This window comes from Heterocephalus glaber, unplaced genomic scaffold, assembly GCF_053883595.1.
Source record: "Heterocephalus glaber isolate CG9 unplaced genomic scaffold, H.glaber_assembly_v1.0 deba00000281, whole genome shotgun sequence".
In the NCBI taxonomy this organism is placed as follows: Eukaryota; Metazoa; Chordata; class Mammalia; order Rodentia; family Bathyergidae; genus Heterocephalus; species Heterocephalus glaber.
In genome coordinates, this window is record NW_028258139.1 from 8,817,480 (window position 1) to 8,842,529 (window position 25,050).

The window sequence follows — 25,050 nt, forward strand, 5'->3', positions numbered from 1 at the left end:
CTGCTCATCTTAAAATTAAATTAGTCCATTACTGATATTAGTTAATAGTGATAATTTGCAAGGTAGTAATGCTTTTTGCCATAATTTAATATTTCTTAGCTGTTTCAAACAATTTATACCACTGTCTATGTAATTCAAACCCCAAGAGTTACGGTGGTGCCCTCCCATAATCCAAACTGCTCAGGAGGCTGAAGCAGGAGGATCACAAGTTCAAGGCCAGCCTGCACAACTTATTAGCAAGACAATGTCTCAAAAATAAAAATTTTAAAAAGAACTGAGGATTGAACTTCACGCTCCCTGGGCTCAATCCCAGTACTGCCAAAAAAAGTTACAGTGGTATGCTGTATCTTAATGTTGTACCAAAAATAACTCTATTCTACTGGGAAACTTTGTGGTTGTAAGCAAGGCTTTGAGCTATCCTAGTAAATAGTTCTCTTCTGTAAGAGTACCTGTAAACAATGGTGGCAAACCTATGGCATGCATGCTGCAGCAGGCTGTTTGTGTCATTGAAAACCTAAAGGTTCGCCATCACTACTGTAGAGTCTTCAGGTATTCTTCCTTTTCTATTCAACTGAGGCACACGTACATTTTGCGTCAAGCAGCCATGGCCAACAGATAATACACAGTGAAAACTGAAGTGGTTTCATGAAGTAAGTTTCTGTAAATCCTGAGGCTGGGCTGCTGTGTTAAACCATACCTTGGCTATAATGATGTTGATTAGCATAAGCAGATCACCATGTTTTTTGGTCCCACCCAGAGGTTCCCCTTCTAAAATACTTTACTGACATAGATGCCTATCATTTTTCTTAAGCAAAGAGTGAGGGAATGTGTTCTACAGTCTTTCAATCTTACTCCCTCCATCCCAAGCTAAACAGTTTTTTTCTTATTGAGTTTAGATACTATAGGTTAATCAAGATGGACTGGATAATGAATGAATGACTGCTCTCAAGGAACCTAAATAATGTACTAAACATATATGTATATACTTCTACAAAGCAAATAAGGACAGCATCTAACATGTACAATGTGCAAGGCATTTTACCTATATTTTATTTAATCCCTATAAAAATCCTATGAATATAGATAGTATCATTATTTCCATTTTGCTAATGGGAAGCTGAAACCTGGAGAAGTTTGAGTAATTTACCTAAACTTACATTGTAGCTTGTAAGAAGTGAAAACAACTTAAATATAGCCTGATTTCACAGCTCACCTAACTACTACCCAGTTATGTCCCCAAAAGAAAAGAAATTAAGACCTCTCTTGAGTGGAAGGGAGATATTGGAAGACTTATAGAGATGGTATGTTAGACTTTGATTATAAGTTAGATTCAGATGGAAGAATAAAGAATTTTTCCAAGCCTAAAAGAAGAGAAGCAATATGAGCAAAGGTAAAACAGTAAGGGACAGCAACAAATATGCATTTATTTTGGTTTAGTTAGAATGTAAAGATATGTAAAAGTGTAAGTTCAAGAAAGAATTGATAAGACTCCAGATTTTGATGTGAACATAATTATAAATTGATAAGATGGGAAAGGACAGGGGTTTTATGATTATTGAATCACCAAATACAGTATAAGATGGGATTTTTTTTCCCTTCAGATTTATTCCTTAGAAGAAAATAACCACGTATTCAAATCTTTATACTCTCATATTACAGAATTCTCCTTGTCCTTTATTTTGACCAACCCCAAAATGTTAATGAAGTTAAGGAAAATAGGTGAGATCAAATGTACCTATAGGAACCTTAAGTCTGACAGAACTATTTTTTTTTTTAAATACTAAATTAAAGTCCCTGTTCTTAGAGATAGGGCATCACTAATCCATGGTTTGTTTTTTTTTGTGAGACATGATCTCACTTTGTAGTTTAGGCTGGCCTTGAACTTGCACCAGTCCTCCTACCTCAGATCCAAGAGTTAGGATTACAGGTGTGCACCACCAAGCCTGGCTCTGTATACCATTATAAATAATTTGTTTAAAGATCCCTTTAAGAAGTTATACAAAGTTTACATGAATATAAACCTATGAGACAAATGAAAAAAATCCAGCTAAACTAATAACATCCAAACACGTACTTATCACTTCAAATTCTACCTCAAGACAACTTAAAGGGAAAGTGCTTTGTTATGCTGGGAAACTGCCAGAGCACCCAGAGTGAAAATAAAGATGTTGATGTCTTATATTTGAAGAGTTTGAGGGAAGGAGAACAGTATTTCTGAATTGATACATTTTACATAACTGATCTAATTAACTAAAAGTTAATGAGTTAGATAATTGTACATATTTCATTCACATTCCTTAATGTTTAAATATATTTATGTTAGCAAAACATATTGTCTGAGCCAGGCATGGTGGCTCACGCTTGTAATTCCAGCACTCAGGAGGCAGAGGCAGGAGGATTGCCTGGGCTACATAGTGAGTTCAGGGGCAGCCTGAACTACAAAGTCAGACCCTGTCTCAAAAAACAAACAAAAAACCCCCAAAATTGTCTGTTTTTTAGTTCCTCTTTTTCAATGGGAAAATGAGGTAATGTTCTGATATGCAGAATTACCTTAGTGTTGTCTACATATGATATCTTAATTTCTGGGGAAATTTTCTATATAGTTCAACAGCTATTCATTCCTGAATGGTAAAGAAAGAATACACTATTAGGAATAATTAAATAGGAACAAAACAAACATGACTGCTATTGCCATTATATTTCAGAATTTTTTTGGTGGTTTGGTAATTTTAATTTATATAGTTAAGAAAGAAGAAATAAATACAAAAGCAAAAATGTTATTCTAGATTATCACTTAACAAATCCAAGACAGACATTGGGTTGACTATATACATGATAAAGACAGAATAAACAGCTTGTCATTATACAAGCAGTAACCAAATGCTGTCGGTTGGAGCATTATTTTAAGTAGCAAAAAAAAAATTCAAACAACCAAAATGTTCATTATTAGCAGATTACTGTTTATGGGATGAGTATGTTTTTGTTTTGTTTTTTTCCAACAACAATAACAATACACCTGTGTATAAATGACCGCTAATATCTAGGAAAAAAATCCATAAAGGTGATGTACCAAACCACAAATAGGATTAGGGTATTTTTATTTAACTTTATAATTAGAAATACTGGTTAAAATATAAACAGGTGCTGGTATGTATTTAAAAAGAAAAAATTAAATTAGTTATAAGTATTAAAGTCTTGAAAGTCAGCTATAAAGCTCAGATTTTTGTTAGGCAAAAGAAGGGCTTTACTTTAGTATTAGAGTGATAGTCCTGTTTTGTCTGCTTGTTTTATTACAAAGTTTAGTATTTGGGTGTAATTACAAGTCAGTACCTATCACATGGTTAATTCCCAGATGTCATTCCTTTTGCCCCACTCTTAAGTAGAATGGTAGTGTTCTTGCTTTCAAAAAAGGAAATTTCATTTTTCTAATAAAACAAGCAATTTTATTTTGTAATAACATGCAGTAATATTCTACCTAGTAAGCAGTAAAGCTAAAATTGGAAACTATTTCGTGGTTCAAAACTCAATACTTTTCTCACTATTTTGTAGCAGTAATTAACATAATTATACAGCTGACAAACTAGGGTAAGGAAGTTGTCTCGACATGATATCTAAATGTCTCTGAAAAGCTAGCTGTTGAGTGGTGAAGGACCAGTGGAGTTTTGGAACACTGGTTAGTTGTAATGATAGCATCACAACGCTAGAGGAGAAACATTAAAGGAAACTTGAGTTTTTGCATGATATCAGCACAGAGAACATCAGAGGAAAACAGATATAAAGGGAATTGATGAATTTGCATTTCTAAATTACTAAAATTATCACCATTTACAAATATTAAAGGCTTTATTTGACCGTACTCCTTAGAAACATGCTATTAATGGTTTGAAATAAAACTGAATCATGAACCACACGTGGTGGTGCATGCCCAAGGGCCAGCTACTGAGGAAGCTGAGGCAGGAGAATAGATTGAGCCCCAGGAGATTAGAGCTAACTTGGGGAATATAGCGAGACCCATTTCAGAAACAAAACTGAATTGTTGTATTTTCTTCTTAGCAGCAGGGAATACAGCAGACAGCCCTTCCTCAACAGACAGTACAGTATTCACTTACACAGACAGCAACCTCTAGTGAGGCCACTACTGCACAGCCAATGATTCAGCCTCAGACTTCACAGGTCTTGCCTCAAGTGTCAACAGGAAAACAGGTAAACTTGATTTCTGAAAAGATGCTAAAAAGGATCTCCATGTAACTTGTCCTCCATGTAACTTCTACTTTTCTAATAGTGAAATATTTATTGAACTTGGTTAATCTCACTGAAATGATATAAAACTTGCTCCATTTGCTCATATATATTGTTTAATGTAAATGAGTATATAATGACATCAATGACAATCAAAAAATATTTCACTTTTAGGATTAACAGTATAAAATAGTTACAGGTATTTAAACTAATGGGTTAAATAATGGTGCTTTAGTAACTGAACCTGTGACATTCTGTAGAAATGATTAGTTGTGTTATGTAGATTTCTGCTGTTTCCTCTCTCATGGCTGACAGTAAGTCATACTGTCAAACTCCTTATGTGGAATGATTTTTTTTTTTAAATAGTTCTGATCACTTTAAAAGTACCCTGTAGGAAGTATGCTTTTCTGAATGACCTTTTTCAATTTTATTTATGAGTACCATTGTGCTTGTATGTGCACAGTGTCTTATTACTGTTATCTTTCATCATATCTAAAATACTGTTGCCTATAAAATGCACCATTATTTTATGTACCAAAGAGTATACGCTGACACATCATCAGTTGTAAGAGATATTCCAGTTTCTCAAATGTTCATATGAGGGGATGACTTTGTCCTAGAATCCATGAAATATGTTATATACCTGCTTTTATAGAACTGTCTTAGACCTAAGAATTGTAGAAATAATAAGGATGAACCCCACTGGGAAAAAAATTTCATTTTAATTTCATTAACTGCTTGAATAGCAATAATAGATTTAATGACAACAGATATGCCAGTGGATTATGGTATATGAAGTACATGCCAAGGAAGCTGTTAAAAACAACAACAGTAGCAATAAACCGTTGCCTGTGGAAACCCTTGCCTATTGTCAATCATGAAATATTAGCAAATTTTTTGACAGTGAAAGGTTTAGAACAGAAACTAGTTTACTAGTCTTTTTTTCTCCTGCTATCTTTTCCTTATTCTTATGTGGCATAATAACTTACACTAATATATGCAGGATTTTGTTTCCTTCTTTTTTTAGCTAAAACTTCTTGCTTTTGGCAGCCTTGCTTTAAAAAAAAAGTCTGTTTTGTTTTTCTTTACTTTCCCAGCTTCCAGTTTCCCAGCCAGCACCAACTGTCCAAGGCGAACCTCACATCTCAATTGCGACACAACCCTCAGTTGTTCCAGTCCACTCTGGTGCTCATTTTCTCCCTGTGGGACAGCCACTCCCCACTTCTTTACTCCCACAGTACCCTGTCTCTCAGATTCCCATATCAACTCCTCATGTGTCTACGGCTCAGACAGGTTTTTCATCCCTTCCCATCACAATGGCAGCTGGCATTAATCAGCCGCTGCTCACCTTGGCTTCATCTGCTACATCAGCTGCAATCCCAGGGGCATCAACTGTGGTTCCTAGTCAGCTTCCAACTCTTCTGCACCCTGTGACTCAGCTGCCAAGTCAAGTTCACCCACAGCTCCTACAATCAGCAGTTCAGTCCATGGGAATACCAGCTAACCTTGGACAAGCTGCTGAGGTTACACTTCCCTCTGGAGATGTTCTATACCAGGTATTGTGTTAACTAGCAAAAAAGGAGGGCATTAGAGGGTCAGACCATCAAGAACTTGAAAACCTAGTAGTTGAGTATCAGAATAACAATAATAAAAGTTGCTGATCTCAACTAGAGAAGCTAACATAGTAAAATTCTGAGAAAGGATAGAGTGGTGATGTCTAATGACTCATCCATTTTTCACAAGATGCAACTTGGGAGAAAAATAATACTCTATATTCATTATAAGCTAGGAGAATATTAGATATGGTTTAATACAGTACATTAGGCTGCATTTGTATATGTAGATGGCGTGAATGGAGTAGAGAGCATGGTATCGATAAAACTTAAGGGTATAGGTTTAGAAGATGAGCATTCCATAATATGACTGGAATGACTGACACCTGCATTCTTCATGTAAGATTAGCTAGAAAATAGATAACCTTTCTAGACGGAATTAAGTCTATCAGTTCTATGCAATCTCCAGAGCTGGGCATGGTGGTGCATATTTATAATCTGAGCACTCTGGAGGCTGAGGCAGAAAGATTTCAAGTTCAAGGACACCAGCCTGGACTACATAGTAACACTGTCTCAAATCCCTGCCCCCCCCCAGCCCCACCAAAAAAAAATCTCCAGAGGAAGGGGGGCAAAAACTAGCAGTTTAAAGTATGATAATTGAGTGCCGTCCCTGGATTGGAACTAATCTACCATTTCAAGAATGATCTTTAGCTTATTAGTAAGAGAATATTCTTTGCTGTGTGCACCCCATCCCCACCTTTTGGCATGTCTTGCTGATTTGCTAGTTTGATGTCCCAACCTGTACCAACTAACCTTCCTCATTTCTGTCACAGGGCTTCCCACCTCGACTACCAACACAATACCCAGGAGATTCAAATATTGCTCCTTCTTCCAACATGGCTTCTGTTTGCATTCATTCTACAGTTCTGTCCCCTCCTATGCCGACAGAAGCATTGGCTACACCAGGTTACTTTCCTCCAGTGGTGCAGCCTTATGTGGAATCAAATCTTTTGGTTCCTATGGGCGTTGTAGGAGGACAGGTTCAAGTGTCCCAACCAGCAGTGAGTTTAGCACAACCCCCCACTACATCCTCCCAGCAAGCAGTTCTGGAGGTAAATTAAATTGTTGCATGTTTTTATATGAAACATATATAAGTGGGATAAAAACGAAAATGATAGGAGAAACAGGCTCCCCTAGTTTAGAACTCATCTGGAGACTATGTCAAACTAATTTCTGAATGACTTTTTCTTCCAGCAGAATGAAATGCCAATGCGGGGGCCTTGTTGCCACTGGCTGTTCTGTTGGGAAGTGAGTGTGCCTTGGAGATAAACCCTATTAGCACTTCACTTCTCTAGCTAGTACTTTAGCCATTATTCTTATCCTTCCACAAACTCTTGCCATGGGCAGTCATAAGAATATCAGCCTGCTGTGCTCTCAGCAATCATTTTTGCCATACTAGGAGAAAGATCTGAGTTCATCTTTGCATTGTTGCTCTGCGTACCCTATTGCACACGTCTGATAAGTTGCTAGCTGCATGGCAAGTTAGTTTCACACTGCCTAGCAAATAGGTTGGCTGACCTTGTACCGTGCAGTCTACACCAGAAACTAGCTTTAAAAACTTCCTTTGGAATTTTGAGATCACTGTCTATAGATGCTTAATATTGAGATTTACTAGTGAATAAATTTACTGCTTCTAGATCTTAAGGGAGGAACTCAAGGGGGAAAAATGGTAAAGAGAGCTTATTGGGGATGGTGAATAATAAATACAGTATATTACCCCCAAGATTTGAATTAGTCTTTTCATTCACAGAGTACTCAGGGAGTCTCTCAGGTTGCTCCCCCAGAGCCAGTTCCAGTAACACAGCCACAACCTATCCAGCCTGTCAATTTGGTTTCCTCTGTAGACAGGTATGTACAATTCACATTCTCCTCTGACTTGTAAGTAGGACAGTATGAAGCTTCAAAATATCAGACCTTTAAACTTCATATTGTAAACTGAACTTTTTTTTCAAAGTGCGCATTCAGATGTTGCTTCAGGTATGAGTGATGGCAATGAGAATGCCCCATCATCCAGTGGACGGCATGAAGGGAGAACAACAAAACGGCATTATCGAAAATCTGTAAGAAGTCGCTCACGTCATGAAAAGACTTCACGTCCAAAATTAAGAATTTTAAATGTAAGTAGTGTTGATTTATGGCCTTTGTATTGTAAAGAAATTTGGCACTCAAAAGAATTTTAAAGACTGTCAAATCCAAACCACTCATTTTATAAAGATATGTGTCATACATAATTTATGTAGCACTCTTCTCATTTAATCTGCACAAACCCTTTTAGTTGAATATCACATTTTTCAGATGGAAAAAAAGTGAAATACAGTTCATCAAGCTGTAATAGGGCCAGCAATTAATATCATTTGAATAATTAAGTCTCAATAAATGGAACAAAGTTTAGAATCCTCTGATTACCCAAATGATGTTCTTAAATTCCATATTTCTCTGGTAAGACACGTTGTCTTGTGTGTGTGTGTGTGTGTGTGTGTGTGTGTCTAAAGTGTAAGACAGGATCTCAGTTCAAACTGGCCTTGAACTCATTCTGTAGCCCATGCTGGCCTGAAACTCATGGTGATCCTCCTGCCTCTGCCTCCTGAGTGCTGGGATTATAGGTGTGTGCCACCATGCCCAGCGGTATTTACCTTTTAGAAAAAAGAGAAATTTCAGTTTATAGAAACCTCCAGACTCTAGTGGAAGATGAAACAGTAGCTGAAAAGCTTATTTCTTCTCATAGAGGTTGGTTTGTTTGTTTGTTTGTTTGTTTTTGCTACCACTTTAAAAGACAGATTTTTGGGCCGGGGATTTAGCTCAGTGGTTCCGCCACCTGCCTCGCATGCGGAAGGTCCCGAGTTCGATCCCTGGTACCAAAAAAAAAAAAGAAAAGACAGACTTTTAGTCCTTCAGGGAATAGTGATGACACTATGCTTCTTCAGACTTAAATTCAAGTGCTAATCTGAATGACTTCTCAAATTCAATAATAAAGCTAAAGATCATCTTTTGAAGTGAAGTACTTTTTTGTTTCTCTTTTTAGGTTTCAAATAAAGGAGACCGGGTAGTAGAATGTCAGTTAGAGACACATAACCGGAAAATGGTTACATTCAAGTTTGACCTAGATGGCGACAACCCTGAGGAGATAGCAACAATTATGGTAAGTTCCATTTGGAGTTGCAGATTTTTCCCTAGTATTTGATCTGAATCCATTTCCTTAGGCAGCTATCCATGTTTTGTGATTCATGTTTATCCCAACAAGTATGTATGTATTCCAGTATGACTATAATAACATTCAGCCTATTGTCCAGAGATGTTTTTGTCTAGGATGTGTCTAAGTATTGAAGTTCTTAAAAACATAAGAGCTGACTTAGGGCCGGGGATTTAGCTCAGTGGTTTTGCCACCTGCCTTGCAAGTGCAAGGTCCCAAGTTCGATCCCCGTTACCAAAAAAAAACAAGAGCTGACTTAAATACCAAATAAGTAATAATACAAGAGATGTGCAGGCAATGTAGAAGTCATAAAAGTGGTAGATGAATGACTTAAAGCTTAACATGCCATATTAATCAGACAGATATCACACTTCTTTTACAGGTGAACAATGACTTTATTCTAGCAATAGAGAGAGAGTCATTTGTGGATCAGGTACGAGAAATTATTGAAAAAGCTGATGAAATGCTCAGTGAGGATGTCAGTGTGGAACCAGAGGGTGACCAGGGACTGGAGGGTCTACAGGGAAAGGATGACTATGGCTTTTCAGGTTCTCAGGTAGGTCCACCATTCACATAATGAAGCTTTGGTTGTTTGAAATATTTCTGTAGTGCTAAATTTATCATACAAAATACAGAAAACAAGCAGATTCTCTTCATATGTGATGATTTGCTTTGCCTAATCATTGCAGTTTCATTTCAGAATGAATTTAATTACTTTTCTTTTTTGTAGAAATTGGAAGGAGAGTTCAAAAAACCAATTCCTGCATCTTCCATGCCACAGCAAATAGGTGAATTTCTTTTTTTTCCTTTCCTTGTTTTTAACCTTTAACCTAAGAAGTTTTGTGCACCAATAATGAAATCTTGCAGCATTGTCTTGTAATAATGTAATAATGATACAATTAAGTGGCTTATTTCTTTTTGTCAAGGTGTTCCTGCTAGTTCTTTAACTCAAGTTGTTCATTCAGCCGGAAGGAGGTTTATAGTAAGTCCTGTGCCAGAAAGTCGATTACGAGAATCAAAAGTTTTCACCAGTGAAATATCAGATACAGGTAAAGACTGATTCTGCTACATACTATGTAAATCCTATAACATCTCTAAACAACAGACATGGAGGAGAGAAATAGATAAATAGGATTAAAGGAAAAGTCAGCCATACTAGATATAACCTATACTAGATACTTTAGTATATGTTTGTTTCTGAATTTAGAACTATGATACATGTTTTCAGCTTACTCCATGTTCATTCTTTTGTTTTCCAAAAATAGATATTCATACAAACTGACTTATTTGATCAAACTAGTATTTGACTTTGCTGTTTTAGAGCCTGTCATTTCCTTGGGAAAATTTTTAAACCTTGATGATTAATAGCATTGTGAGCAGTCCAAAAATAGGTTATTACTACAATCTTCTGAATCTGTCTTTTTTTAAATGGGTTGATTCATATATTTTTGTTTTCCTTTGCAGTTGCTACCCCCACATCTCAGGGCCCTGGAATGAACTTGTCTCATTCTGCCTCGTCCCTCAGTCTCCAGCAGGCATTTTCTGAACTTAAACGTGCTCAGATGACTGAAGGACCCAGTACAGCACCTCCAGACTTTAGCCAAATGGGACCAACATTTCCTCCTTTCTTGGCTAGCACTGCTGGCGGACCGCCAACCACTGCAGCACCCACACCTTCAATATCAGTCCCTATAACAAGCAGCCCTCTTAATGACGTTTCCACATCAGTGGTACAGCCTGAGGTTATAGCACCCACTGAAAAAGGGATTGCTGGAGTTGCCACCAGCACAAGGGTGGTAACTTCAAGTGGTCTTTCTGAACCACCTGTGTCTGAGTCACCAATACTCTCCAGTGTGGTGTCAAGCATCACTGTACCTGCAGTTGTCTCAGTGCCTACAACATCCCATCCAGTTCAGGCCTCCACATCCGGGAGCACTGTTCCTAGTATAGGCACTTTTTGTCCTATAACAGTTCCAACGACTTCAGCCTCTGCCTTGGGCAGTGCAGCTGCCTCAGGCGCCAAGCCTCCAAATATGTTTTCTCAGCAGGCAGTAGGTAGTACTCCTGAGACGGCCACAGTAACGTCAGTTTCTGCTACCACTCTACTCCCAAGTATAGTTTCACAGCCCTCTCTTCTTAGCAGCACCTCTGCTACTACTATAGCTGAAACAGTGGTTAGTGCACAGTTACTAGACAAAACACCCAACAGCAGTGCAACTGGGTTGGCTTTGTCCTTCTCTGCACCATCTTCTTCCTCCCCTGGAATAGGAGTGGCTACTTCTGTTTCTCAGCCTGGTGGACTGCATCCTTTGGCCATCCCATCCTCTGTAGCTTCTATTCCTGTCCTTGCCCAAGCAACAGGTCCTATTTCTACACCTTTATTACCCCAGGTACCTAGTATCCCACCTTTGATACAGCCTGTTTCTAGTGTACCTGCTGTACAGCAGACACTCATTCATAGTCAGCCTCAACCAGCCTTGCTTCTCAGCCAGCCCCACATGCACTGTCCAGAAATAGATACTGATACCCAACCCAAAGCTCCTGGGATTGATGATATAAAAACTCTAGAGGAAAAGCTGCGATCTCTCTTTAGCGAACACAGCTCATCTGGAGCTCAGCATGCCTCTGTCTCACTAGAAACATCATTGGTAGTAGAGACCACCGTCACACCAGGCATCCCAACCACTGCTGTCGCACCAAGCAAACTCATGACTTCCACTATAAGTACTTGCTTACCACCAACCAATTTGCCATTAGGAACAACTGGTTTGTCAGGTATGCCAGTCGTCACACCTGGGCAAGTTTCTACCCCGGGGAGCTATATTTCAGCCCCAGTCACCACAGCATCAGGAATGAAACCTGGAACTGCTCCCTCAAAGGCATCTTTAACTAAGGCTCCGGTAAGATTCTTTTTTTGTGTTTTTTTTTTTTTGGTACCGGGGATCGAACTCGGGACCTTGTGCTTTCGAGCCAGGCACTGGAACCACTGAGCTAAATCCCCGGCCCTCCAGTAAGATTCTTATTTCAAAATAATTAGAAAGATGTGATCACTTCTTTATTCCCCCTAATCACATTCTTCAACTCAGCCTTGAAAATAATGTAGTAATAAATATACTCAGCCTTAAATTGATGTCAATTTTATAATATATGTACCTTGAGCACCAGATTTTTTTTTTTTTTTTTTAGATATGGCAGAATTTGGGGTTTAATTATATTGCACAATTTCCTAAGAATATGTAATTTTCAGGTAAAATACAGGCATGTCTCTAAAATTGGGATAAACCAAAGAAATTTTTATCCCACAAGAGAGCTAAAAGTATCTGTTGGCACAATATCCATAATAACAGTAGTTCACCACCTATTACACCTGAGAATGAAGCAAATGTTCTGCTTTGTTACAGATTCCACATGTGTACAATTTGTGATTTTTAAAAAATTAAAAGTTGGTGATGAAAGTGATTCAGAGGAAGAGGAAATTATCTGATTCTAGGATAAAATAACTAGACTATTTCTAATTCCGCTGTGTTGGATATCTTCTCATTCTGCTATCTTCAACTTTTCTAACCTTCTCCAAAAATAGCAACTCCTTATTATGTCTACTGAATTATATGCTTCAGCCACCTTTCTGCATTGTTATGGATGTGAGATTCTTTTCACAGTAGGGTAATACAGATGTTTCTCAGCTTTAATAGGGTTAAGTCCCTATAAACCCATCCTGAAATTTAAAATAGCAGAAGTCAAAAATGCATTTAATACACTTAATCTACCTGAACATTGTAGCTTAGCAACACAGAACACTGTAGGATATCAGTTGTTTGTCTTTGCGACAGTATGACCGGCTTACTGCCACTGCCCAGCATCACAAAAGACATCATACAATATTTCGTTACCTTGGAGATAGATAAAAATTCAAAATTGTTATAGTGGTGCATGCCCTGTAGTCCCAGCTTCTCAAGAGGCTGAGGTAGCCAGGACTCCAGAGGCTAAGGCAGGAAGATCAAAAGTCTGAGCCCTGCCCAGGCAACTTAGCAACTTAATGAGACCCTGTCTTGAAAAGTACAAAAACAGGCTGGAAATGTAGCTCAGTACAAAGGCCCAAAAAATCTGAGATGGGAGTCACTTGAGCCCAGGAATTTGAACAAGCCCTGTCTTCTTAATTTGATGGACAACTTCTACTAACATCACAAATCAATAATTGAGCCATCATAAGTCAGGGACCATCTGTATAGAGTCTTTACTCGGACAAAATAGAAATTACTTTATAGTATCAGATTTTTTATTTTTTTTTTATCAAGACATACCCCTTGGTTATTTCTAAACCAACCTCTGTTTCCTTAGAAATGTCTTATTTTTCTTATCATAACCCAGATAATACTATATCAAATAAATGGCTCAAAAATATCTGGACTGGCCGGGTATAGTGGCACACATCTGTAATCCCAGCACTCTTTCGGGGCTGAGACAGGAGCCTGGGCAACTTAGTGGACTAGCAAGACTGTCTCAAAGTAGAAAGAATGGTGGATATAGCTCAGTGTGAAGGCCCTGGGTACAATCCACAATACTGCCCCACCCCCAAAAATCTGGACTGTGCCTCTAACGTGCATATAGACTTTGTCCTTTTTCTTTTCCCTAAGCAACAACCTTTTACTCTATTTTACTATTTATTTAATGGGTAGTTCAAAATAACCCATATAATAATATCATTGGTTATGATGTTCTTTATTGAGGACATACCAGACTAACCTATGTGGTAAGCATGCTTTAACTGGATAACATTATATTCTTAAGCTTCTGCATTCAAATTAGTTGATTTGCTCTTCAGTAATACAGCCTTTATTATTAGTGTCTCATAGACTTAAATTTCCCTTCATTGTCCATAGGTGCTGTCAGTGGGTACTGAACTTCCTGCTGGTACTCTACCCAGTGAGCACCTGCCACCTTTTCCTGGACCTTCACTAACTCAGGTGCCCCAAGACCAGGCAGATTTCTTTCTGTGCCCTTACTTTCTTTCACAACACTTGTTTAAATTCTCCATTGCATGAGCTTGGCTTCTGGATCCTTTTGGGCTTGGACTTATTAACACTTTTCTTTTAAAACATTGTGGCTAATGACACAGACACAACTTAAATAAGCTTCATAGTTCCTTTATAATATTGCTTATGGTCATCTAGAAAACATTTGATATTAGGATTAATCAGAGGAACTGAGACTTGCAATGTGAACTTGAGATTCCCTTCTCATACTCAGAGTACAATGATAGTCAGAACTACCCATTTAAATTATTATCCTTTCCTTAGCCTATCCCATTATGAACACATTTAATTGAAGTCCTATAGGAAAATACTTGTGAACCCATGGTAACCGTGAAAAAGCTTCTGACGTGGGACAAACTAATAAACTTTGTAACTAAATTAGGAATTATTTTTGGAATTATATATAAGAAAAATATGACAGACTGCCTACTCAGGAAGCCTAGTACAGATTTATTTCTCCTTTGATCTGATTTTCATTAGAATATAATGTAAAGAATTTGCTACAACAAACCCTAACAAAAACCCCATTCCACCAATCACAATTTTTTTAAAGTCCAATATGTAAGTCTATAAATTCAGAGTTTATAGCTGCGCCAAGTGGTTTTTATCGATAGCCCTGGCACTTGGAGGCTGAGGCAGGAAGATCATTTGAACCCAGGAGTATAAGACTAGGCTGGGCAACATAGTGAAACCTCATTTCAAAAATAAGCATTTAGGGCCGGGAATTTAGCTTCGTGGCACAGCGCCTCCCTGGCAAGCACAAGGTCCTGAGTTCAATCCCTGGTACCAAAAAATAATAATAATAAATAATAACAAAAAATTCAGATTCCTAAGAGAGCTTAAAGTGTAATGAAGGATAGGAGGAGAAGCATAAGTAAAGGCTATATGAGAATAGGTACATAAGAATGGGTTGATAGAAACCAAGGTTGAATAGAGTCTCTAACAAAGGCAAAAATTGTGACACTGAGTTGTATGTTAGAGAGGCATGGTTAACAGGATGGACTGCCCAGATCCCTTTGCTGCCATCTGTAGGACAGAGTATACATCATAAAATCTGAAAAAGAGAGTATTCCTTGTAACAGAACCTATTATTGCCATCTCTTACTCATAGGGATAGGTTCCCAGAAAGGTATATAAAACTGAGAAATAGGGAACATGGGATGCAATTAATCTACCAATAGATATGATGCATTTTTCAGAATATATTTTAAGACAGAAGACAAATTTTCTATCACTTTGAATAATATCATGCATAGATAAGACTATGAAGCACAAAAATGTGGCCAAAGTACTCTAAAGCTTGTTAGACCTGTCATATAATCCTGAGAAACTGATAGATTATCAACACATTATACTAAATCTTAATATTTTATAGTCAGTGAAACAAATGCTACGTTGTAATCTAAAGTATAAAATATACATCTTATATAAGTTGCCTATATGTAGTGGTTCTGAAGGTGCCAAAGAATTTATATCTACCATAACTTTTTTTGCTCAGTCTCAGCAACCTCTAGAAGATCTTGATGCTCAGTTGAAACGAACACTTAGTCCAGAGACTCTTACAGTGACATCTGCAAGTGGTGTAAGTGTTTAAAAAACCTTGGTAGAATCTAGCCTGAATCTATTGTATTTCTGGAACACAAAATGTAACCTAAGTCATCATTAATACTCCAATTCCTAATTTAGAGTCCCTGCTTGTTCTAGTGAACAGAAATGAGATGGGTTGATGAAAGACTGACACTGACTCCGTAGTGTAATTACAGAAAAGATTTGATACTCTTATACTTCTGATTAGATTTTACCGCAGGTTAATCCTATGGATTTTCTATTTATGCTTTGTAGGAGGCTAAACTTTATAAGACAGAAATGATTTGTTTTGGTTTTAGGTTTATCTTAGATATGATCTTGCTATATAGTTTAGTCTGGCCTTGAGCTCATCGTGATCCTACTGCCTCAGCCTCCCTAGCACTGGGATTACAGGCATGCGCCACCATGTCCGACAAGACAATAATGTTTTGATAAAACTACTTTCTGTGAATATGTTACGTTCTTAGGTATCACTATGAGAAAAATTAAAGCAATAATGGCTAAGACTCAAAATTCTTCTTAAAATGAGCTGCCTTTTTTTTTTACATTGGACTTATTTTTAGTTTATAAAAGAAAATTCCCTTAGACATAAGTATTCCTTCAAATACTTATACCATAAGTATTCAAAATACCATAGAAAAAGCAACAGGGCAAAAGTATAAGAATGATTAAAGCTAAAGATTTTGTTGTGTCTATATGTATGTGTTTTACAGCCTGTGTCCGTGGTGGCTCCAACAGCAGCTACAGAAGCAGGAGCACAGCCTCAGAAGGATGGTGAGACACATCCTTCTTTTGATATTACTACTCCCCAGTTCTACGTATAGTTGATAATAAAGTTTACTGCTTCAAAGACAGTCTTGAGAGTGTTGGTACTTTTGAGACTATTAGAACATCTTTATGTGTTTCATGACTGAGGAGCATTGATGATATCTAAAGCATGAAACATGAGCCAGTTAATGAGTCTTACTGGAGCGAGAGAACTGTTATACATGTGTTAATGATAGTTTCTTAGTGTAAGACCTTTTGTTATTATCTAGGCAAGTTCCTTTCTATAAGAAATTAGGAAGTTCTAGCATATTTATAAAAGTCAATTTACTGGTACACTTTTGTGACACTGGATAGGTATATAAAGATCAAGTGGAAAAGCCTGGACATTATATTTGTACAGAGATCCAAATGTAAGATTTTAATCAATTTGAGTGTTTTTTCAAAACAACTGTGAATTGGCTCTCTTTTTTTTTGTACCAGGGATTATTGAACTCAGGTCCTTGTACTTGCGGGGCAGGCAGCGGAACCACTAAGCTAAACCCACAGCCCTTGACTCTCTCATTTTACAGTAAAATAAATACCTTACAAATCAGTAGAATATACTAGAAAGTCTAGAAATGGACAAAATAAAGGAAAATATGGATTGTGAAAGCATATTATAGAACTTAAATACATACAATAAAATTGATAAATTTTACACCAAATAAAAGGTAATGTAGGCTTATGAAAAAGGTGGCCTGTTAAATTGTAGGATAAGATATTTCAATAAATAGGATAGTGGGCCAGGGGTGGGGCTTAGCATTGTTTTAATTTGCATTTCTCTAATGGCCAGTGATGTTGAATATTTTTTTCATGTATTTAAGGGACATCTGTGTTATTATCATTTCAATTGCCCTTTTTTTTTTTTTTTTTGGTACCGGGGATTGAACTAGGGACCTTGTGCTTGTGAGGCAGGCAGCAGGACCACTGAGCTAAATCCCCAGCCCAGTTGCCCATTTTTTGATTGAGTCTCATTTTAAGTTTTTTATATATTTTAGATATTAGTTCTCTGTCTGAGATATAGCTGGCAGAAATTTTTTCCCATTCTTTAGATTGTCTCTTCCCTCTATTGGTTGTTTCCTTTGCTTCATAGAAGCTTTTTTTTTTTTTTTGGTACCGGGGATCGAATTCGGGTCCTTGCGCTTGCATAGCAAGCAGCGAAACCACTGACCTAAAGCCTCAGCCCCATAGAAGCTTTTAAACTTGATGTAAATCCTATTTGTTGATTTGGTGTTATTTCTTGTGCAATGGGGTTCTGTTCAGAAAGTCTTGCCTACACCTATATCTTCAATAGTTTTACCTACTTTATCTTCCAGCTGGTTATTTCTGTCTTAAGACAGTATTTAGATCTTTGATCCATTTTGATTTTAATTTAGTACATAGTGAGAGATACGGGTCTAGCTTCAATCTTCTCCATATATATATAGCCAATTTTCTCAGCACCATTTGCTAAAGAAGCTATGTTTCCTCCAGCATGTTTTTGGCCCCTTTGTCAAATCAAGTGGCTAAATGTGTCTGGAGTTGTTGCTGCATCCTCCGTTCTGTTCCATTGATCCACATGTGTTTTTGTGTCAGTACCACAGTGGTTTGTTTTTGTTCTGTTTTGTTTTGTTTTTAATCACTGCAGCTTGGTAGTATAACTTGAACTTTTTGATCCACTATGCCAGTCTGTCTCGTCTCCTTTTTCTAGTTACTTCGCTCTTCTGTATTTTACCTGTCAGATTTTTAAATGGAAATGATTCAGCACTTCCATCTTTAGTTCATAGATCTATAAGAGACTATATATTATAGCACCTTTAAAATAGCAAGAAATTCTGAGTAATTTAAATGTCCATCAGTGGAAGCTTTGGTTAAAGTATAGTTCATTGAAAAAAAAAATGTATTTGGTACATAAAATATAACATTATGTAGCTATTAAAAAGAATAAAAATGGGGGCTGGGGATTTGGCTCAGTGGTTTCACCACCTGCTGCGCAAGCACAAGGACCCGAGTTCGATCCCCGGTACCAAAAAAAAGAAAAAAATGGAATGGTTTCTAAGATGTCACATGGAAATATAGGTCAGTGTATAAAATTATCTGCTGATATGTGCCTACAATATCTCCAGAAAAAAAAAGTGGGACAGAGGATCTAAGTGTCTTTAAAAGTTGATCAAAACTGCTTATCAGTGATTCTGAAAACTACTGTCCTAAGTATTGCATTGCAAAAATAAATTTAACTGGTTTTGATTTAAAAATGAGTCTTTAATATCATGTATTTCTGGCCAGAGGAAAAAGAAGCTAACTAAAAGGGGATGCTACTTCGTTTTCCTCTTCTGTGTATTTGTTTCAGTTTCTCAAGGCACAGAAGGCCTTGTCCCAGTAACTAGTCCAGGAGCTGGTGTTTTAAAAATGGGACGATTTCAGGTAAGCTGATCATTTTCTTGATCTTGATTTCTTCTCTGAGAGGAGTTATGTATACAATAAAATTAGTACTTTTGTGGGACATAATTGCCAATCTAATGTTATATTTCTTTTATGCAGCACTTGATAACTATCATTTTCCCCTCATAAAGATAAGGCATACTAATTAAAGCAAATATAAAATACTTAGAACATACTTTCTTCCTATTCATCCCCTAGGAATACTTGTTCTCTCTAAAATTGGTCACTGCTTCTCCTCTGAGTGATATTTGTTATCTTTATATATAAAAAATATTTTCTATATTTAGGATAGTTTCCTTAGAATTATCTCTTTAAGTGCTGATACTGATTAAGCATCAAGTGATTCCATATTATTTTAATCTCCCACCTGATCCAACAAGTGAGCAATTTCTAGAGTTCAACAAGCTTTGCCAGTCTTTTTTATCCTGCTTTCACAACTACTTTCAAATTGTTTTTATTATAGCTCTTGGAATTGGGGGTAGCAGGTAATATTTTTCTCATTTATAAACTGAGATTCTAAAACTTTATAGCTGTATCTATAGTATTTATGATATATGCACAAACAAGGACAAGGATCTGAATCCTTTTTCAGTGCCTGTTGGTTGTAGTGATTCTTAAAATTTACCTGGCATTTAACATTTCTTCTATATAATATATTCACAGGTAACCTTCAAGCTTTTAGGACCTGTTGTTACTTATATTTTGACTGAGACATGAATCCTGTGTGTAACATGAGAGATGAAAGTAAATTATTTAGTCAGCTTAACCAGCCACTCAGAATCTGCAACTTAATACAGATAGGTTGTTCTCTATAATGATACTCAATTTATTTCCACATTCAAATATAGAATGACTATGTAGAGATTCAGCCTTTCATGGACTGAGCAATAGAGCGATTTCCTTTTTTGTTAATGATCCATGCTGGAAATTAAATATTGGGGACTTCAGTTTTTAACCTCACTTTGTTCTCTTTTTTTCCACTAGGTTTCCATTGCAAAGGATGATGCCCAGAAAGAGAGTAAAGATAAGTCAGAAGATGCAAAGTCTGTTCATTTTGAGTCTAGCACATCGGAGTCCTCGGTGTTATCAAGTAGTAGTCCAGAAAGTACCCTGGTGAAGCCAGAGCCTAATGGGATAACAATCCCTGGCATCTCCTCAGATGTGCCAGATAGTACCCACAAAACTCCTGCCTCAGAAGCCAAGTTAGAAGCCAGGCAGCCTACCAAGGTTGGACGTTTTCAGGTGACAACCACAGCAAACAAAGTGGGACGTTTCTCTGTATCAAGAACTGAAGAAAAGATCACTGAGGCAAAGAAAGAGGGATCAGAGACATCTCCTTTTAGGGATTTAGAACAAGCTGTTCTTCCTGCCGTGATACCAAAGAAAGAAAAGCCTGAACTCTCAGAGCCTTCGCATCTGAACGGACCATCTTCTGACCTGGAGGCTGCCTTTCTAGGGAGGGATGTGGATGATGGTTCAGGCAGTCCACACTCCCCCCATCAGTTATGCTCAAAGAGCCTTCCCCCCCAGACTCTGAGTCAGAGCCTTAGCAATTCATTCAACTCCTCATACATGAGCAGTGACAATGAGTCAGATATTGAAGATGAAGACTTAAAGTTAGAGCTGCGACGACTACGAGAAAAGTATGTTTTCTCCTGTGAAAGCAAAATGGTAGCTATTATGACCTAGTCCTGCAGGCATTTTTGTGCATACCTGTAATCCCGGCAACTGGGGAAGCTGAGACAGGGGTATCACAAGTTCAAACTCAGCCTGGGCAGTTTAGAGACTTACTGAGAGTGTCTCAAGATTTTAAAAGAATGAGGATATAGCTCAGTGTGAAGGCCCTAGCTAGGTTCAATCTCCAGTACCAAGAAAAACCTCTAGATTCTGGTGCAAAGATTAATAATCTTTCACTGTAATATACTAATATGGCTTTCCTTTTAGTGAGAAGGTGATACCCTAAAGCTAAAGTTTACCTGAATATAGTTCATTTGGCTATATATTGTACTCATCAGGACCCATGTAATTTCTCATTAAGGGATTAATAGCATTTGTTATTAACCACTCCTGGCCGTTTGTCTATCAAATTACTTTTAATGTCTCTGGGATGTATGATTATATTGGCAGGTTTTGTTAATTATATTTGTCACATTGGATAAGAGTTGTGAATTTACCTATCTTTCCTTAAAAGTCAGGAAATCTTTTTTCCCTAACAAATTATCAGCCTTTGTTTGTTTGGGGTCTTTTGTTTTTGTTTTTTGAGTCAGGATCTCGCTATGTAGTTCAGGCTGTCTTTGAACTCAATTTATAGCCCAGGCTGGCCTCGAACTCAAAGTTATCCTCCTGCCCCAGCCTCCATGTGCTTGGATTAAGGCGCGAGCCACCATACCCAGCTATCAACCATTTTTGGTTGGATAGAAACTTGTTGGATAATGGGGACCAGCAAAATGAATTGACAAAATAGAAAATCTCATGGCAGTACATTTGGAGAAAGGTTCATAACTAAGTAAATATTTGAGTGTACATTTAAGAATATAATGTTTGGGGCTGGGGATTTAGCTCAGTGGTTCTGCCGCCTGCCTCGCAAGCGCAAGGACCCGAGTTCAATCCCCAGTAGCAAAAAAAAAAAGAAGAATATAATGTTTGTGGTCTGGGAATGTAGCTCAGCAGCACAGCGCCTGGCTGGTAAGTGCGAGGCCCTGACTTCGATTTCTGGTACCAAAAATATATATATACTGTTTGTTTGTGTATTTGTTTGTTGCAATGCTGAGTGTTGAAATCAGGGCCTCATGCATGCTAGACAAACACTATCACTGAGCTACATCCCTAGCCAATATGTTTTAATCTGTATTTGAACAAAATAGCTATAATATTTTGAATTGTTTATCTTTTGTAGACATCTTAAAGAGATTCAGGATCTGCAGAGTCGCCAGAAACATGAAATTGAATCTTTGTATACCAAACTGGGCAAGGTTCCCCCTGCTGTCATTATTCCCCCGGCTGCTCCCCTTTCAGGGAGAAGAAGGCGACCCACTAAGAGCAAAGGCAGCAAATCCAGTCGTAGCAGTTCATTGGGAAATAAAAGCCCACAGCTTTCAGGTAAAAAGCACTGGCCAAATCAGCCATCTTTTGTTTCTGTCTCCAACTGTTCATGTGGATGTTCTGTGAGAGTCTGGCTTTCCTAATATTCTTGCCTCCTTGACTTCTCTATTCCTCATATTTGTTAAACCTCTTTTTGAATCAATAGAAGTAGATGAATGATTACAATGGCTTCTTCCACTGTAATCCATCTTCATTTATAATTGTTCATAAGCCTAAACATTTAGCTTTGCCTGTTAGTTCATACAACCCACATTTAACCAAACTCTTTGACGTTAGGAAGCAAGTACTTCATCGTCTATTTAGTAAACTTTAGGTAGATTCTTCCTTTTAATGACTGACTTAGTCATAATTGCACATGGGATCAGTGTAAACATCAAATAATACTTGGGTGAGTTTAAGTTGTAACATCCTTGATGAAGCTTTTTATTTCATTTATATCATTTTTTTAAAGGCTAGGGGTATAGCTCAGTGGTAGAGCACTTGTCTAGCATGTGCAAGGCCGTGGGTTCAATCCCTAGTACAGGAGGAAAAAGAAAAAGAAGAGCCTGTATGTTCATTGAGAGAAGCTTTACATGTTTCCCTGTGCCTTGTGACTTTTTTGGGCAGGTAACCTATCTGGTCAGAGTACAGCTTCAGTCTTGCACCCCCAGCAGACCCTCCACCCTCCTGGCAACCTCCCAGACACCGGGCAGAATCAGCTGTTACAGCCTCTTAAGCCATCTCCCTCCAGTGACAACCTCTACTCAGCCTTCACTAGTGATGGTGCCATTTCAGTACCAAGTCTTTTGGGTCCAGGTCAAGGTAAGAAATCAAAACAGCCATCATTTTCCAGAAACATTGCAAATAGAGGTACTGTCGTACCTGGGACAAAAGCCTGATAAGTAACCTCTTGCCACCAGCTAACCAGAACACAGCCCGCTTGTTTGGGGGTTTTTTCGTTGTTTTGTTTTTGTTTTTGTTTTTGTATTTTGGAACTGGGAATTGAACTCGGGACCTTGTGCTTGCAAGGTGGGTGGTGGAACCACTGAGCTAAATCCCCGGCCCCAGTCCGCTTGTTGTACACTGATCAATCTTTGAGCTGAGCAGGGAAGTTGAGTGATAATTAGAATAATTGGATTCACTGCTCCTATTGGGTGAAAGAGCTTTTTTTCAAGGGATTACAGTGGAAAATTACATCTGCAACCTTTGCATAATTCATTTGAGATTTGCAAGTGGGTGGGCTTTAATACTAGACTGAGATTTCCTGGACCAAATTCTAAGGAGTTTCAGTACTTTCTGAAAGCTAATGTGTTCTCTTAGCCAATGTAGACTTTTTAACTTCTAAGTATGGCATTGGCAAACTAAGATGACTAGGCTTACAATATAATTTTTCATCCATATTCTACTTTCCAGATGTAGTTTTGTTTATCTATTACTGCTCAAAACATGCCTGCAGACAAAAGAGTTTCCAGTAACATTATTTTGTTTTGTTTTTTAACAAGTTTTTTTGTTTTTTGTTTTGTTTTGTTTTTTATTTTTGGTACTGGGGATCGAACTCGGGACCTAGCACTTGCCAAGCAGGTGGCAGAACCACTGAGCTAAATCCCCGGCCCTCCAGTAACATTAGAATAAGAATTGAAAGGAGTTAAATAAATAAATAATAAATAATAAAAAGAAAGGAGTTGCATATCTGGGTGGAAAAGAATAAAAAGAAGTATAGATAGCTAAGGTGCTTCTGCCACAATTTCATAGAAATTAAATTGTCTCTTCACAACATGAATGTATTTGACCGGTAAGAAACATAAAGTAGATAGCATTATTCCTATCAGAAAAGTTTCAGCATTGTGCAATAGAGGGAATTGAGGCCTGATATTTTCTGTCTTACTCATCTGACTTTCCACAGAAGCTAGTCTTTTGTGTGCCATCTTAGTACATTTCACCACTCCAGCCTCAAGTTTCTAACACCTTGTAGCTGTGTTCTGTCTCTTCTCCTCTCTCTGTTCTTCCCTGTTTCCCCCTCACAGGCTGTGCGAAGTTTAACTGTGCATCTGAGCAGGTGACATTCAAGCCTGGTGGCAGGAGGACCCGATTTCTGAGTACGCCCTGCTTGGCTCTTTGTGTGTAACACCTTTACTCCTTCCTTGTCCTCGTTTTCTGCTGCTTGGATCTGATATGTCACGCAGTCCATTTTCATTTATCTCTTGTGTATCATCTACTCAGTGGCTTGCTGAATGCTGTTACCCTCAGAAGTTTGGGTCCCCATGTTAATTATAGTAAAAGATGGAGAAATGACAATAGTTCTCTATAGACTTCAAAATAACTCTTGTAGAATTACTTCCGCCTAGATTTGTGGCAGGGTAAATATCAAGGCGCTAGACCATTGATGGTGAACCGTTTAGAGCTTTCAACAAACAGCCTGCTGTAGCATGTATGCCATAGGTTCACCACCACTGCTCTAGACTGTGGGCCATTGAAAGCAATGATGACTAAGTGTGCATTGCTGTCTCCCTACCCTGGCATTGGAAAGGACAGAAAGCATCTTGATCATTAATACTTAGATCCTGGCAGCAGGTAAAAGTTTACCCTGTTTTTTTCTGTTCTCTTAGTGTGTTGAAACCTTTTTTTCTCTGCAGTTAAGCCTTAGCATCTACCAGTTGAAAAGATGCTAGAAATATCTGTCGTCATTAGATCTTTCTACTACTTTGCCCATAACCCAGTAAGGGTTTTTACTATGGCTAAGATAAAGCATTTTTTCTGTTAAAGATCAAAGCCCAGCTCTTACAAGTGAAATCTGACTTTTTGATCTGATTGCTGGGATTTCCCAGCCTCTATTTAAAAACAAGATACAATAGCAAATCACCCCATCCTCCCCATACAGGCATGAGGACAGTGCCTATCTCCTAGGGCTGTTGTACAAATTTAGCTAGCATCTGTACACAAAAGAAGCTGGCATTCTGAAGCATTTGTGGTTTCCCTGTAATTACCCAAGGCCTATCTGGCACTTAGTAGGTGGTCAATAAATGTATGTTGGAAAAAAAATTTTTTAAATAAAAACAAAACTCAAGTTAAAAAAAAATTG

At 37.8% G+C, this 25,050-nt stretch overlaps 1 protein-coding gene across 27 annotated transcripts in view; it reads left to right on the forward strand.

Moving 5' to 3' along the window:
• Nucleotides 1–25,050, forward strand: part of Wnk1 (WNK lysine deficient protein kinase 1) — a 135,276-nt gene that overhangs the window by 101,951 nt on the left and 8,275 nt on the right. For 6 of the 27 annotated variants that reach the window (XM_087186118.1, XM_021249265.2, XM_087186038.1 and 3 more), the window contains 18 exons: nt 4,054–4,203; nt 5,337–5,795; nt 6,626–6,904; nt 7,603–7,700; nt 7,807–7,969; nt 8,875–8,991; nt 9,425–9,598; nt 9,773–9,830; nt 9,969–10,091; nt 10,507–11,942; nt 13,923–14,006; nt 15,574–15,657; nt 16,376–16,436; nt 18,799–18,872; nt 19,875–20,533; nt 21,787–21,989; nt 22,599–22,793; nt 23,996–24,088. In XM_087186118.1, coding sequence (XP_087042244.1) covers nt 4,054–4,203; nt 5,337–5,795; nt 6,626–6,904; nt 7,603–7,700; nt 7,807–7,969; nt 8,875–8,991; nt 9,425–9,598; nt 9,773–9,830; nt 9,969–10,091; nt 10,507–11,942; nt 13,923–14,006; nt 15,574–15,657; nt 16,376–16,436; nt 18,799–18,872; nt 19,875–20,533; nt 21,787–21,989; nt 22,599–22,793; nt 23,996–24,088 — 4,510 coding nt within the window. The remainder of the gene's footprint in view (nt 1–4,053; nt 4,204–5,336; nt 5,796–6,625; nt 6,905–7,602; nt 7,701–7,806; nt 7,970–8,874; nt 8,992–9,424; nt 9,599–9,772; nt 9,831–9,968; nt 10,092–10,506; nt 11,943–13,922; nt 14,007–15,573; nt 15,658–16,375; nt 16,437–18,798; nt 18,873–19,874; nt 20,534–21,786; nt 21,990–22,598; nt 22,794–23,995; nt 24,089–25,050) is intronic. The other 21 variants (XM_021249235.2, XM_087186033.1, XM_087186048.1 and 18 more) reach the window with 13 other exon arrangements.